This window comes from Zeus faber, assembly GCF_960531495.2.
Source record: "Zeus faber genome assembly, chromosome: 6".
NCBI lineage: Eukaryota > Metazoa > Chordata > Actinopteri > Zeiformes > Zeidae > Zeus > Zeus faber.
In genome coordinates, this window is record NC_137201.1 from 13,250,808 (window position 1) to 13,268,307 (window position 17,500).

At 45.2% G+C, this 17,500-nt stretch overlaps 1 protein-coding gene across 1 annotated transcript in view; it reads left to right on the forward strand.

The window, feature by feature from the left end:
• ccnd2a (cyclin D2, a) overlaps positions 1 to 17,500 on the forward strand; it is a 161,239-nt gene that overhangs the window by 127,779 nt on the left and 15,960 nt on the right. The window contains exons 3-5 of the mRNA XM_080002763.1: positions 7,418 to 7,618; positions 9,059 to 9,274; positions 13,073 to 13,232. Coding sequence (XP_079858889.1) covers positions 7,418 to 7,618; positions 9,059 to 9,274; positions 13,073 to 13,232 — 577 coding nt within the window. The remainder of the gene's footprint in view (positions 1 to 7,417; positions 7,619 to 9,058; positions 9,275 to 13,072; positions 13,233 to 17,500) is intronic.

Below are 17,500 nucleotides of genomic sequence, written 5' to 3' on the forward strand. Positions count from 1 at the left end.
GCAAGATTTCCTTTGTTCCTGGGAGGAGTTTGTATTTGAATCATTGATCAAACATCATTTGCATGAATGGCATGTCGTATTATTTTGGGAGCTTTCTTCTCATTTCGTAGGCTGGGCCTGCAGTGCTCAGTTAGTTGTGTTCCTCAGTAAGGGTCATGCAATCTCTTTGACCCTCCCCCGAGTCCACAGTTTCATTCTGGCCTTGTTGTGGGCCCAGGTGGAAGTCCTCAGGATGTTGATCCTCCCCGAGGGCCAACAGACAACATTTCCAAACAATCCAAAGATCCTTTTTTTTGTGCCAAAACCCGTTTATTGTCTTAAGGTACAAAACCCCGCCCCCCCCCCCGAAAGTCCTTGCATTTTGCCCCAAGAACCCCGTTGGGTTAACAATGCCTTTGTTCTCGGCGTGGGCAGCGAAAGCAGGGAGAGCGCTCTGGCCGGGGCTCTGGTGTGGTATCAGCAAGCAGCTGTTGCTTGAGTGACAAACTCAAGGGCTAGTGATATGAACATGGGAAAATCCTGGGGGAGCCAGAGGGGAAAAGACACGACAGTAGCAGCTGAGCCACGCTTTGCTGTTTTGCTCAGAAACGAGATCTCTTTTGTCTAAAAAGGGCGAGAATCAAAAAATAAATAGAGGAGAGATAGGTGGTCTATCAAGCGGTTCACCCTCCGTTCGGCTCAAACGGACGGACGGAGGTGTCAAAACGTACCTTCTTCTGTCCAGCTCACCTCGACCCAGACAGGATGACCGCAGGAACGGTTGTTGTTCGGTGGAGTTCAAAAGACGGGGTCAAGCATGTGGAAGAGGGGAGGGATGGAGGCAGGGAAGAAGGGGGGGGGTAAAGGAATGGGGTGGAGGGGGTTGAAGAAAGGTAAATGAATACCAGACGGTGGTTTCTGGTGTTAGCTTAAGGTTTGGCCAAAGCTACTAGACAGCCTCATTGTCCAAGTAGTGCAGGTTCCACAACACCCGCTCTGTGGAGAGACTCATCTGTCGCTCAACAGGTTGTCGCCAATGTCCATGATGGATCCAGACCAAAAATAAGGCTGCTTTCAGTTATTAATGACGCATTCAATGTGCCTGTGAGAGGATTCTTCTTGAGGGAAGTAGCATTTTTCTAATAAAGCTAATGGAAAAAATGTTACTGTACAGTTAGTGCTGGTTTGGTATTTGTTTTATGTTGAAACAACCAAGAACAGAATGCAACAAATTGTTGGACTCTCGTTTGTGATGTTCGACCGATTTTTCCGATGCACTGTTGCACCTGCAATCCATCTAAACTCACGGAAGGGAAAGGACTAATGCAACCGCGTAACCATGACAACGTATGTACACAAGGATTCCAAGACTGGGCTGTCCTTTCAACAATTTAAATTGAGAATGTTCTACATTGCAACTCTCACACAAATAATGTACATATTTGGATGATGGTAAATAAATGGATAAAGGAGAATGTGGCATGATGCATGATGCATGATGCATGATGCATGATGTATGATGCATGATGCATGATGCATGATGCATGATGCATGATGTATGATGCATGATGCATGATGCATGATGCATGCAGTGAAATGTCTTTGCAACACACCCGGAGATGATAGCTAAACCTAATTCCTACCTAGCTCACAAACTGAAACTAACGGATTTCTAAAACGAAATGCATTTAGCGAATGGAATAATGTAAATAAAATAAAATAAAATTATGTATATGTATGTGACAAGTAAATGAATCCTGAATCTCGAATCTTGAATCTTGAATGAATGAGCTGTTTGGAAATCTCCACCAATAACTGCTGCCGCAGTGCTTTGGTGCCAGGCACTGATCCCCCCACCCATACCCATACATAACACCAGCCCAGTTGTGCACGACGCAGAAATGCACTGCGAGTAAACTGAAACCGAAAACTGCTGCTTGGTAACTCTTCCTATAAGATATCGCTATCTCAGCCATGTTGTCTTACAAAGGGCACAAATATTGATTTAGTATCATTTTGCCCTCTTTTCTTACGGAATACCATCTACCTTTAGTCGCAAAATCTTCAAGATGGTTTGCCGTTCCCATGTCAGGAAGATCTCATTTCAACAGAGAAGGCTTTCAGGTCTCCCAGACATCTACCCCCCATCATACAGTCAACATCTTGTCCCAAAGACGTCAAACAGACAACAGTTCAGACTTTGTTCTCTCCCATTTGCCCTATAGGTTAATGAGATAAGGGCACGTTTAAAAGAATTCGGGAGGGCATCTTCGCGCGAAGAATTTCTGAGGGAGTCTGAGGGAGGTCCGTGGAGCGAGCGGTCAATGCCAAAGATGCATTGTTGTAACATCATTCATGCCGTGGAATCTCAGAAAATCCCACAGGTGGTTAGCGGGGGATGTCAGGGGGACAAGCTTCGGAAAAAAACATTTGCAGCGTTCAAAGCGGAGTAACGGCTTGGAAACCATCACGGGCGAGAACAAAAAACGAGAAAAAAAAAAGAAAGACGAAAAAAACATTTTCATCAATGTTGACTTGGTGAAATTCAGTGGGACAGGAGTTTGTGCGAGATTTCCCTCCATTTATTCATCTTTTACATCTTTCTCGTGCTATCTAATTGGCGACCGACCTCAGAAGCATGAGAGCTTTCCTGTTTTGTCAGGAGAGCTAACCACTTTGATGATTGTTCTGTAATTTGATATGGGGGGGGGGGGGGGGGGGACGTGCACTCTGAATTTGGTGACTTGGATCACCGTTTTAACGTGTTCTTTTGGAAATAAAATAGCTTTTGCAGCATTTGCAGCCGTGCAGCCTTGTTCATTTGTTTGGTCACAGTGTGTCTGATTGAAAAAGTTAACCCTTGTGATTCTGTGTTGAACCAAAGACCAGCCCTTGCAGTTGGGGACTCCTGCGTTCATGCAGCTCCGGGTAGGCGCTGAAGCATTGTAACGTAACATAATAACAGTTATTTCACATTTCGATCTATATATAATGCTTCTATTCTTAACTAATCTATGAGCAAAATAAAAGACTTGCTTTGCATGAAATCTGGTTTTGTTGTCGTGGATGAGCAGGTTCTCTCTGGTGTTATTGCTTAATTCACACATCTGCAGTAATTCAACCACAGGCAAATGCAGAAAAGAGCGGGAGTTCGCGTGAATGAAAGACAACACAAACAAATTTGTTATTGTGATGTAGAGAATTTAAAGTAATTCATGAGTGACATCTATATAAAGTGTATGTCAGTGAGCCGTGATGCACATACAAGCTGTGAACTTTTATTGTTAATTTATGCAACAAATATTTAATTATATATTTTTGTACATAACACAAATGAGATATAATTATTATTAGAGCTTAAGCTGAACTCCATAGATTCTGCATGTTGAGCTTAATGGGCCCTGAGGAGCTGTCATGCTCATTTCGAATTTGGATTTCTATCTTTTGGACCCGCACCTTCTCTTTTTGCTTTATTGTCTTGGTTGAGAACCTTAAAGTGCTTGTATAATTATTTTTCTAAATATTTAATTGGTCCAATAATTGTGATCGGTTTCCCTTGGACATGCAGATCCTTTCTTCTGATTTCCACCACCGCACATTGCATTCAGCATGCAATTTATTTAGGCTATTTCCATTGTACTTTTTCTTCACAAAAAGCAAACAAAATAGAAATTAATCATATTTAATAACCAGAAATTCTAGAAACAGCTGTATGATAATTTAGAGCAGGAAATGATGCACTTCATTGCTATAGTTATGTTATAATCATTTTTAATGTTGGATTTGTTTATGTTTACCAATAATGTCTTCAACTATTGAAGTTGGAATGGCAAAACTATTCTTAAAAATATGCAAAAAATTATTTCTCAATTGAGACGTAATGAAATAGTGTGAAATTGTATATTTACTCTTCAAACTACAAATATAATGTGTATTTTAGAGTAAAACACATGTACGATTTCCTTCCTTGCATAATAAAGCCAGTATTTTTTGTTATATTTAACTGATGTCAAATCTATGTGGTAATTAGTATTTTTTTCTGAATTGATTTCAATATCATTATATCAATGTTTTATTCAATAATATCAGCTTTCCTGAAGGAAAAGCTCCTGACCTGATTTATGTACAAGTTGTGAACTACTTTTCTTTTATTGTTAATTAATGCAACAAGCAGATGTTTTTTATACATATAGTTACATGACACAATTAACATTTTGATGTAAGTGATGTAAAGGTTTTAAGGGAATTATGATTGACATCTTAATTTAAAAAAAAAACTCCCATTGTGAGGAGTGATCAAAAGTGATGGTTGTGAACTTTTACTGTTTTTTTCACATGTTATTTTCATTAATTGTTTTGTACATAGCAGATATGACATGTACCCCCCCCCCCCCCCCCCCCCCCAAAAAAAGAAAACCCCAAACAAAACATTAATAATTAAATAAATACATAAATGGTTAGAAACTTCAGCATTGGCTTCAGTATTTCACTGCTGTTTCTCACTTGTTGAAGATAATGGGGAAAGGTATACCTTGGGATAAAAACAAAAAACTCTTGCAACTGATTATCCCTTTAATCTGAAGTTGAATATGTTTAAATGTGCCCCTGCATTGGTTCCTGCATGACTGTGTGCATTATTCTTCCCAATGCCTAAATAATGAATGTAAAACTTAAAAGGAAAACGTGATCTCTGCCAGTTGCTCCCTTGATTTGCTTTTCACGTAAAGAGGGAGACACAGAGAGAGAGAGGGAGAGAGAGAGAATGAGTAGAGAGAAATAAAAGTCTGCTCTCATTTTGCAACTATTTCTGTTTCGGTTAAAGCGTCTGATAAATCCCCCTCCGACACCTCATCTGTGTCCTCATTCCCATCCTGGTGTCGGTAACTGCAGTTGAATTGTGTGCGACTTAAGCGCTTCTTTTTTGGCGGAATAATGACGTCACCGACACAAGCCCCGCGCTCTGCTCCTGACGCCCCGCGCGGTGCTGGCGGTGACGTCATTATTCCGCCAAAAAGCCGCATGGTCTCCTCCCAGTGTGGAAATACAGGCATGGGAGTAATGCTGGTGTCAAAAACTGGATTGTATTTTAAGTATTTGTTCGACATGAAATTATTCTATGATTCGGTCTGGACTTCGAGTTAAAATTTGATCAATATTAACCTAGGGTGGTGGAAGTTGTGGTTGTCATGATAACCTACTGGCGTCGCATCCCACTGTCTTTCCTCCGCTGTGGAAGCACCTGTTGGCACCGTGCCTGCACCACAAAGTGTGACTACAATACTGTTCAAAAATCAATTTCAATAGCAAGAAATAATCAATTGGCTTTATCGATTATGATTATGGAGCTATTGTGGTGATGCTTTCTAAATAAATAACCCACGTAGTAATTGTGCGTGTTTTAAGATGCTCTGCTCTGGGTAAGAACTTCTCAGTCGACGTGTGTGTGTGTCTACATTTTTTTTTTTTTTTTTTTTTTTTTTTTTTCGGTGTATGAATGATGTTGTTCTCCCGTTCTGGCCAAATACAATTAATATGACTGTATAGCTCAGTAGATGTTGCTATTATATGTATGTGTATATAACTTGTAAGGGGCATTCAAATCCGTTTCAAGGTGAGATTATATTAAAATTCGACCACTGTAGTGAGGGAAGCGGCTGAGAAGGAGGAAGGTGTAGAATCTGCCCAGTAACAATCGCAAAGCCTCGGTGGAGCGCTGAGGAACTATTGGCTATATGCAAATAGTGACACGGGAGGAGGAAACAATTTAGAGAGCAAAAAAAAAAAAAAAAAAAAAAAATTCTTTAAAGAGACATTTCCCCACTTTTCTTGCAAGTATTGCTAAGACCCCCCCCCCCCCCTCCCTCCATTGTCGCAACAACTTGGAATGGAATTGAACCAATGTGGGCCAACGTCTCCTTCTGAGTTGTAAAAGTCCCACTTCTGGTGTTTGGTGCTGAATAAGAAGAGGAGGATGTACTTGAAGTACCCGTGGATGGGTTTTCCCCCCACGCTCTGGGCGACAGTACGGCGTTTCAGCTCATTTCCATGCGCTGATCTGCAATGACAGGATCCGTTTTTCATATTGTCCCTGGGATGATGGGCTATTGCAAAATGTCCAAAACAGATTCTACAAAAATGGCGGCATCACATTTCCTAGAAAGCTATCTCAGTCAACCACAAGCGGCGGCAGAATATACAGAGCTGCTTTGGTTGTTGTCTATCTTTCGTACACACGCTCGTGTGCGTGTGCGTGCGCGTGTGAGCGCGCGCGCGCCATCGCCTAGGCGTTTGAAAGCGGGTGCGCGCGTGCCTGTGCGCGTGGAATACGCGGACGCAATAGGTTTACTGTGTGTGACGTGCGTCGGGGTTGGCCCCTGTTAATTGGCCACACGCTAATTGGCCGAATTTAAAATGGCAAACCATGTTGGTGAGTGTGTATTTTGGGGATGCACGGACCCTGAAAGACACTCCAGCGTCTTGATTTCATCAAATTGAGTAAATCAATATGTAATGACGTTGAGCAATCTTCCTCAAGCATTGGCATATTAAGGTACGACATTTTTTTGAACTTCATACTCTGTTGAATGCTACTACTTTAAAACTACTTTGGAAAAAGTTCCACCGAGCTGTGGTCTCAAGTGTAATAAATAACAATAACAATAATAATAATAATAATAATAATAATAATAATAATAATAATAATAATAATAATACTATGTAAGTTATTTATTTGTATTATTATTATTATTATAAAATAGTATTAATATATGTTTCATTATTGTTGTGATAAAATAATAATAATAATAATAATAATAACAATAATAATAATAATCATAATAATCATATTATTGATGTTGTTATTATTATAAGTAGAACAATTATTATGCAAGTTATTTTATTATTGTCATTATCTCGTAAAAACTGGCATTATTATTATTATTATTATTGTTATTATTATCATAATTACACAAAGGCTTTTGGTCGAAACAAACATGTAATAAATAAGAATCTCCCCGTGCGTGTGAGGAAACGAGACGCGCTGTGTGTGCGCTGCCGTGCATAGGCCGACGCTGGCGGTGACGTCACGGGGCAGGCTCCGAAACGCAGCCATATGAAAGTGAAGTAGACGAGAAGTGTGTGGTGGAGAGAGAGAGAGAGAGAGAGAGAAAAGTTCTCAAGCGGGAGAGGCAGGACTGCAGTCTCCGAAAACTCTCCTTTCTTTTTCTTTATTCTATTTTTCTACCCCCCCCTCCCCTACTCTCTCTCTCTCTCTCCCCCCCCCCCCACCCCCCATACACACACACACACACACACACACACACGCGCACGCAAAGCCCGATAGTTGTCTCTTTTATTTTTTTCCTCCCTTCCTTCCTTCCTTTCTTTCTTTCTTTCTTTCTTTCTTTCTTTCTTTTCTCCCTTCCCATAATAACCGAAGCGAGCCATGGAGCTGCTCTGCCTGGAAATGGACACCACCGTCCGGGCTCGGCCCGACCCGAACCTGCTGTGCGATGACAGGGTGCTGCAGAGCTTGCTGAGCATCGAGGAGAGCTTTCAGCCCCAGCATTCCTACTTCAAGTGCTTTCAGAAGGACATCCAGCCCTTCATGAGGAGGATGGTGGCCACATGGATGTTGGAGGTCCGTAAAAATAACTCTTCTTTCCGTGCTGGGTGATCATTCTCTTTCAGGGGGGGGGGGGGGGGGGGGGGGGAAGAGAGAGAGAGAGAGGAAAAAAAAATCAACAAAATGTGTGTTATTGCTGACTTGACATGTGGCGGCGGATCGTCCGGATAAAATGTCCCTTTTTTTCCGGGGCAGGGGGCTTGGGGGAGTCGAGCTTATTTATTATTTTCAACCGCTTTCCCGAAGTGATCAACGACCGCGTTTCGGACTTCCAACTCGGACGGATCCGCGCGCGCACACACACACACACACACACACACACACACACACACACACACACACGCACACACCAGCGCACTTCAGGGGGTTTTCTGATAGACCCGCGGTCCCGAAGCCCCCCCCGTGTTTGTAATGATATTTATGATTGCCTAAATCTTTCCATGCACACGTATGCACTCCCGATGCGCGTCCTGCCGCTCTTCTAACGCCATGTTGTTTTTTTTTTTTTTTTTTTTTTTAAGGAAGGACACTCGCTTTTCCGGGCGGATTTTCACCCTCTTAAACGAAATAACAGCGTTCGAAGCGCGCACCGGGCGATAGAGGAGAGTCCGAGCTGCGCGTGGAATGTAGACACGGCCACGGCAGACGCCGCGAACATTTTAGATTTATTTTCCAAAGTCTCCGCATGCGGAAGGGGCGATCAGCGGCCTCGTCTGTCGCGTCTCAGTCTCTCGCCCCATCGCGGTCGCTCTCTCTGGAATTAAGTTAAAATCCGGCATGTCGGGTCGTTTCCCGGGACCCGGACCCGCGCGGACGTAAACCCCGCCGTCCGGGCTTTATTATCATGTAGAGATCGTCCCCCTCGCCCCTCGGGGATATTTTATATTAATTTTTGAATTTATATATCGGGCGCTTGGTGACGCACTCGACGTCAGCCACACGGCGCTCGCCGTCTAATCTGACATTTTATTCATATTTGGGGATCGCCGACACAGCTGGGAATTGTCGGGTATGATGTGAAAGGGGTCGATGAACATTACCGTGTGAGAAAAATCAACCTAGGCAATTTATTCATATTTTTAAATATTTTATGAAAATATGACGAAGGCAAAAAAAGAACGGGTTTCCGTGCGCCGCGCTGCGCTGGTGCTGCCTTGGCTCTGCTGGTCGGGGCTTGAATTCATTTCTCAGTGAATGCAACTCTTATTTTACACTGTGTGCCTGGACCCCCCTACCCCCCCAAATGTCCGAAATAATAAATTTCCAATTAATTGACGGTGTCGCAACCGATTGGGGTTGGGCTCCAATTCTTGGCGTGACCCCAACTGTGCGTGTCATCGAATTTATCTGCGCCCTTTTTATATATATACCGTCGGACTTCTGTTTTGGTGATTTCATCAACATTTAATGCGCAATCTAACCAACATTCTAACGCGTGTGCCCTCCTGTCCGCAGGTGTGCGAGGAGCAGAAGTGCGAGGAGGAAGTTTTTCCCTTGGCTATGAACTACTTGGACAGATTTTTAGCCGTGGTACCCACCAAAAAGTGTAACCTGCAGCTGCTCGGGGCCGTGTGCATGTTCCTCGCATCCAAATTGAAAGAGACTCGACCCTTAACTGCAGAGAAGCTCTGCATCTACACAGATAACTCCATCCGACCGAAAGAGCTGCTGGTGAGTAGGAGGAAAGGCGCTGCGCACCACGTCCCCAAAAGCCTTGCGAGACAATAAGGCGTCCCTTTAAATAAGCGTGCGCTTTTTTTTTTTTTTTTTTTTTTAATCCATTTTGAATCTGGATTGCGCCGTCCGTCCGTGCAGATGGACATGGAACACACTGATTGGAGTGACTCAAAGGCCTGGTCGTGGGCCGTGTTTATTCCTCACGCCGGGGCCAGCACAAGTCCTGCAGGGTGCCGCCGTCTTACATGGATTTGTGTCCGTACTGTAAACGTCCCCCTGGGCTTCGACAGTGTGACGTCTGTGCGATGGTCTCCATCTCCATCTAGTGGCAGATATTTGTACAGAGCAACGAGGTCAGCTTGAACCTCGGCCAAAGTTGTGATACTGTTCCTGCCAAAGAGCGAGAGAGCGAGAGAGAGAGAGAGCGCTTTAAGCTTGCCTTTTACAGTAGCTTTCATCCAAAGGAGAGGCATGGACGGACGTGTGTATTTATAAGTGACAATGGCTCCTCAGCCATTGTCACCATCGAAGTCCATACTCACTTCGACGTTTCCTCCAAATACTGTGTCCCCCCCCCCCTCCCGTGTGTTCTTTTTGTGCCCCCACATATCAGACCTTGTGGGCCCCGAATAATGAAATGAATTGAAATGGGAAGGTCCTTGAACATAGAGTGCTTTATGCCTGTATGGTTTATGGTTTCGCGTGTTTTGGTTTGTGACTAGGGGTTCAGATTCTCATTTTGCTGCTTTCGGGGCAACGTTAGAGAGCAATTACAATGGAAGGTGCATTGAAGAGGCATGTTTTTTAAAACTATACTTAATACTTAAATATTGACCCAAAGAGGGCTAATGCAATGGCATTCTGTTCATTCTGGCGGCGGGGGGGGGGGGGGGGCTTGGGTCCTTGAAGCGGCTGGCTGAGGCCGCGCGCGTGTGTGTGTGTGTGCGCGTGCGCGCGGCGATTCCTTTTCAGTGTTTCTGTATAAGGCAGAATTTTGGCTTACATGCAGATACAGGAAACAGAGATCAGCTGCTCAGAGCATGTGATTTTTTTTTTTTTTTTTTTATCCTAGGCTTTGGTAACAATTTCTTGCAAAGGGAACCACAAATGTTAGCAAGAAAGTGTGACAATGAAAAGGCACCAGCTCACAGAAGGAAGTGGGCGCCTGCCTATGAACCTGCCAACTTAAAGCGTAGTATTGCAAGGTCTTGCTGTAACATTGTACGGGCGTGTTGCTGTGCAAAGAACAGTTGGCCGTCGTTGTCGATACGGAATCTTGTTGCGTAATGTGAGCTCAAATCATCAATTGATAATCAATTTATATTGAGCGGTGTCTATTCCTCACACAAGAACGTCACTTATCTCCTTCAAACTACTGTATGTTTGGTGCCACTGCGGAGTATAAAAAGGCTGCATTTTAGCCAAGCGACCGTGTCCTTTGCTGCTGCTTTCCACCTCGTTATTTGTTGCGATACGCAGAGCCCCGAATCGTGTTAACTTTCATCCACCTCAAAAAGTCCGATGTGTGCACAGGGTTAACAGCAGCCATGTTGGATTGTCTCATGACTGAAATCCATGCAGGCCGCTCTCTGAAAGAGGGAGGGCGGAGGGGTGGGGGGTGAATTACCAGCATTATTCGTCCCAGTCACAAGGCCGCAACAGTCTTCAACCAAGCCGTACAACTCCTCCCAAATTAGTCACGACTCTTCTGTTACTCACCGCCCGCTGTAGGAAATGAAAGTCACAATCTACACAAACAGGACACCACACCTTGAACCTTTCCTTTATCCACTCGTGGACGCGTGGATTCACTAGATGTCCACTCCGCTCTATACGGTACAAATCACCGCCGTCAGCGAACGCGCGCCATTTCTCATTGCACGGAGAACTGGATTTTAAATAGATTTTGGAGTTCCCCAAGTATAGATGTTTCTGTCGTATTTTGCATCTTACATCGAAGAAAGTTGTCTAAAATGTTTAATAATGAAATCTGCAACGGTTTCGGGCTCAAGGGGAGACGCCATTGGGCATTGCTTGATGCCCAGTCGCATACTAATTCCAAAATGTAATTCATGCACAGTTCAATCTACGCATCAGAACCTGAGGGATTCAAAAATATCAAAGCACATCTTATGGAACGTGAGAAAATTATGTAAAAAAAAAAAAAAAAAAAAATTTGAAATCTTTGTTTTAATCACTTCCATGAGATGAAAACCAATGATAGTCCGTAGCATTAGCAAAGCTTTTCATTCTCCTTCAACGATAGCAACAACTAAAAAAAGGACTGGACGTTCCTCACCAAAGGCATACACAATGGAAGCCTATGGAGACACTTACTGTACGTGCGCTCCCTCACACACACACACACACACACACACACACACACACACACACACACTCACTCAGTAACACGCACAGTAGAGGCATTGGAAGGGCCTCTCCAGGAAAGCTCTCCAGCAGCCTGACAGATGGGGAAGAGAGTAGGTCGCCGTGTGAGATCACCTGGGCTGGCGGTTGGACGGAGCTGTTGTTTCTCCCTCCCGAGGCCGTCCAAGCTTGCAGAGACCTACGTCACTGCAATCTGCCTCCCCACCCTCCTCTCCAGCACCGCGCAGGGCCAGGGGCCCGTAGAGGCGCTGCACAAATTATGTGGTGTGCTGCAGCGTTGTGTAACCCGCTGTGTAACTGCGAGGGAGTGTGAGCTACGGCAATAGTTGCAAGTGCGTTCATGCGCTACGGATGCAACGGTACAGTGGGCTCAGGGTTCGGATCTTTATATTTAAGGAAAAAAAAAAAAAAAAAAAAGTTTAAAGGTGTAAAAATTGTTTTTATATTAGTCTTCCATAAATTACTAGTGTAACGCTCTGTGTATGACTGTGGGGGGAGGGAGGAGACAGGGTTTCAAGTTCATTGGTGGGTTGTTATTATTTGCATAAGTTCACCTGATTGGAGGGGAGGTGTCCAGGATGGTTATGGTTCAAATATTAATTTTTGTTAATATTTATTTGTTTATATTTATTGTATTTGAAAAACGTTTCACAATAAAAAAAATAAAGATAAAACCAATACTATAGTTAGTTATTTTTGTGTAGAACAGGTGTAAAAAGTATTCTTCACACATCAATAATAATAGTAAAATAACTTATTGAAATAAAACCTCACAGTCAGAACAGTGCGTGTGTGCCTTCGCTTTGCGAACCTGACATAACAGTGGGTGCGCTTCTTTACAGGCAGGGCACCTCCTGGCGAGGGCGGAGTTTAGGCTATCTCTTACATGGAGGGAGAAACATTTTCCGACAGCAGGAGACGGCAACTTAAAGAAACAACACAACATAAAACTGTAAAAAGTGACCCACCCAGCGAGACTCGGTTCCCTTCATTCCTACAAAGCAGCCGTTTAAAAGAAAGGGATCGTTCGTGAACGACCCGACACTATCAGGTGCATGGAGAAGTTCGTAAAAAAGAGGGACGCAGCCATCCCCGGGGGCTATTCCGACTGGACACATTGTTTGGTTGCACTCTTTACGAAAACATTTCAACGTGGTTTTATCTCCTGTTTCTAAAGGCTGCGTAGCTGCACGGAGTTGGAAAAAAATAGACCTCTCGCAAAGAGAAATGCCACGCAGCTCCTCGCGGACCCCTCGCGGCTGACTTGGCCGACGGAGCTCCAACAGTGGATGCACTAGGAAGCAGCACTTGCTGCACGCCGCGCCTGTATTGTTCATTCTCTCACCTCCTTGGCGTCTCTCTCTCTCTATCCCTCTCCCTCTCTCTCGCCCCTTCTCTCTCTAGGAATGGGAGCTTGTGGTGCTGGGGAAGTTGAAGTGGAACCTGGCGGCCGTCACCCCCAACGACTTCATCGAACACATTGTGCGGAAGCTTCCCCTCCCCGAGGACAAGCTTGCGCTAATACGCAAACACGTGCAGACCTTCATCGCCCTCTGCGCCACAGGTAGGCCACGATTAGGAGCATCACTTTTGTTTTGGCCGTTACATTTTTACCTCTCTGGATGTAGCATGGATGCAGTGGCTCTTTTCGCCCGCCCAAAAGGTCGGCCACGGCCCCGTTTTCCAAAATGAACGCAGAAACCAGACTGTGATGGCTGGCGTCAAGGTAGTGTCACATCGCAAAAGGTAACTCATGCGTTCAACACCGCATCTGAATCTCTTCTCTTGGTAAACAGCGGCACGCAGAAACAGGAAACACGGTTTAAGCCAGTCAAAGCACACTTTGCAATTCATTTGAAATGCATTCCTTCCTTTCCCCTTGGGAAAAAAAAAAAGCATGTGTTTAAAGAAGACATCTCGGCGTTAGACACTCAACATCTCATATCCGCCATCCTTCTGCACGCACAGCTGGGAAGTACTTCTGTTTTTCGATGCACTTGTGGCTTCCGGAGCATCCAGCAACACTTCAAAGTCAAGGGGCATTCCCGTGTCGCGTGGCGGGGGCCGAGGAGAGGGGAACGGAACAGGCCGTGGCGTGGACGCCATTGTCTCCGGTGAATTGTTCCATCGCGATCAAACGTCCAGCCAGCGAGCGCTGGGGAGGTGGGAGAGCGGCGCCTTAAACGCGATCTGAGAGTGGGAGTGGGATAGGCGGAGGCACATTTTCTTTTTGCAATGCCTGCAATTCGGAGGAACGTCATGTTTTCAATGACTTTCAAAGGTCTTTTAATGTTACCACTCCCGGCCTCCTTCTGTCCTCCCCACGCCGCCTTCCTTCTTCCACCTCTCCACCATGCTGACGGAGGGCCACGGTGACTTTCCCATGTGCCATTTAACTGTGGAGCAGGTTCCTCCTGCTTGAACCCAGTTGTCCGTCTACTCTCGCCTAACTCAGCCAAGAAACTTCAAACAGCCCAATCCGGTCGTGATTTATTGGACTTAGAACCAGAAGGCCTTTACCTGCCCTGGAAGAACTAGAGCCACGGCACCTTCGAGCTCCGGCAGCAACGGGCTGGTTTACCGGAGAACCCCCCCCCAGGATGGTGCTTCTTTCTCCTGGTTCCCACTCACCACCACCCCCATCCCCACCCCAAACACACATACATACACACACTGACCTTCTCCCAAGCTTGCTTTCTGCAATGCTCGAAGCAACACAAACTCCCAGCCCCAAACAGGAATGCTGACTACGCCGACCCACCCCACCCCATCCCACCCCACCCCCATGGGAATCCGCTGCTTGCGTATAGTGCAATTACTGCGAGTTGAATAGGAAGGTGACAGGTATTTAAAAACAATCCGATGGAATCATCTCCGCCCATTGTGCAACCATCAGTTTCGTTTGAGAAAAGGTTACGATCGTTTCCCAGTGGAATGGCTCGAGTCCCAGTTGAGAAGATGTTCTGCTATTTATTTTTTCTCTGCCTCTTTCTCTGTTTGTCTATCTGTCTGTCTGTCCACATATGTATGTATTGCAATAATAGCTCTGCAGGGCTCGACAGGAACGGTTGCCCCTGGCAACCAGATTGAGTCAATTGGCAACCATTTCGTGGCCTCCGGTTGCCCCCTTTGGCAACAACCTGTTCAGTATTTTTTATTTTTTTAATATATAACAATTAATAAAATATTTAATTTGATCAAAAGTCAACATTTCATTTGGTTGGCTCCGTAAAGTTACTCCTGTACTAACATTACGTTTGTGCGCAACACAGCGGTCGTGCGGCCACTTTCCACACACGAGTTTGGCTCTCAAGACTCGCTCCCACCCCGCACAAGACCCGCTCCCACCCCGCACACGCGACTTGCAAGACTGTACCCGCCAAGCCACCTTCACATATGGCCTATTAGTTCCACAACCCGACCCTACCTCTTGACAAAAGATCCGCGTCCCGACCCGAAAACCACATATCCTTGCGCTGTTTAAATAATTTGGTTGGGCTTAATCATAATTTTTCACCATTTCATACATTAATTCTTAATTTGGGCAAGTGTAGAGCAGTTGCGTAAATGCGTAATGGAGAGGGCCTGAGCCATCTCTGCTCAGCTGAAGCCCGGTGCGTGCGTCTCGTGTCGGGCTCCATAGAGCGGAGGTTCCCAACCATAGGGCCGTGGGCCGGGCTCCGGCGCTACAATAAACTGGACTTCATTTACGTCCTTTGGCTTGCTGGTTGCGTCCAGTTCAAAACGAAAATAATCCTATATAAGGGAATTTGTATTATTTTTCGCAAAGAGCCCTTCCATGATTACATTTGCTGAAAATCCTTGTTCAACCCGAGCGGCCCCGCCCCCCACACCCACTGGCGCAAATATATCAACAATTACCAATTGTTGGGCTGATGGTGGAGAGCTACCTTTAAATGGAAACATGTGGGCGTAAGGGAGAGACATGCTAAGTGTGATCAGGCCAAGTGTGACCAGAGGAGTTAGCGTTATCACAGCTCCTCTCTGTCTTGACTTGTGTTGCTTCCCCCCTGAAGATTCAAATTCCGTAATAATACACAAACGACCAAGAATTTTGGTCAGTTACTGTAATAAATCTTGTAAACATTCCTTTGTTTACAAATATATCCCTTTTTCATTATTAAGCTGACATATAACTGCATAGTATCTTAATTTCTCCAAATATAAGGTGACTAAAAATGGCAACCATATTTTCAGTTTTGGGCAACCAAAAGCTGATGCCTGGTTGTCAGCCTGGCAACCACTTTTAAACGTTAGTGTTGAGCCCTGAGCTGTAATTAATATTAAATAATAAATCTTCCCCCCTTAAATCGGGCCAGTCAACAGATTAATGTCAGGGATGGTAGTGTCTGTGATCAGACCTATTCCTATACCTAAAGCAGTATGGCAAAAGCCTCTGCGTGCACTTTGTCCTTAATTGCTCCAATGAGGCAGTGGAAATAAATTTACGAGCCTCCCGGAGTCGTCCTCCCGACATTTGGTGCTTTAGGAATGGCTTTCTGGAGATAGCTCTGGATTAGCAACAGGACATTCATCTGTGCATGAGCTCCCCAGACGTGTATCCAGGCAAACAGAGGAGTGAAGGCAAGACAAGAGAAAGAGAGTGAGGAGAGAGAAAGAGCAAGAACACGAGAGAAAGAGAGAGAGAGCGTGAGTCAACAATTTTGGTGCATCCGAACAACTCTGGGAATTTGAAGCCCCATTTGTGGAACGTTCCCAGCCGTAAATCTTCTTCGGGGGTTTGTCTGGTGAGACTCCTCCTTGAGACTCTACCCGAGCCCCGGCTGAGAAGGTGGAGCGGGTGGAGAGCCGGAGCGAGGGAGATCTCCCAGGAGGATTTACATTTACAAGGCCATTAACAACAGATCACCTGTGGCCTTCCTGCGCCATACAATCACATTCATCCCACCACGGCTCTCTCCTCGTCTACGAAAAAAAAAAACCCAAAAAAACAAAAAACGGGGCTCCCTGTTTTGCAGAGAACAAGAAAGAGAGGAGAGGAGGAGAGAATAGAAAGGGAAGGCCCCTCAGTTCTAATGGCTCTTCTCTTTTGATGAAACAGTTCCGTTGGAGCCACTCGGTGGGATTTTGTCAGGTGGCGCAGGCCGGCTCTGTATTAATTAATAACATTGGCCGGCCCATTCAGGCCTATGCAAATGGCTCCGGGGGGCTTTACCGGAGGCTGGGAGAAAGGAGACAAAAGGCCCAACCCCTGCATTTCACATGCAGAATTGCGCGAGGGTCAACACTGCGGGGCCACTTGATAGGAAACACCAACGTTTCTCTCGGGCGGACCGCCGGATAATAGCCCAGATACAAGCTCATTAAGGGAGATTATGAACCTCCATTCCTCCACACAGACACCAGCCACTCCTGGTTTCCTTCGCTATTTTTATTCAATGGAGGTAAAGTGGGAGAATGGAGGGGGTCCAGGGGCCAGACAGATGCACCCCGACCTGCCTGCCACTGCTATTGGAGCAAGGCGCTGCGCCATGTTGGTGCGGATTACGGTGTCATTTTTTTTTTTATTGCATTGTTATAACTTTAACGCTAGCTCCGTAATGGTATGCATGTTCAGAATGGCAACAATAGTCACTGGAGTCGGTCAAAAGAAGAATCTGGAACATGGCCAACAAAATTTGGTCTCGGGGGGGAGCTAATTGTCCTTCGTCCGGACTGATGGAGCAAGAAATGAGAATGGTCCAGCGTGCGTAGAAGTGATTGATAGCTGACTAGAGGAGTTCAGTTATATGTATTTTAACTCAGCGTATGGATGAGCCCAGTAAACCAGGTATGCTTGTGCCCTGACAG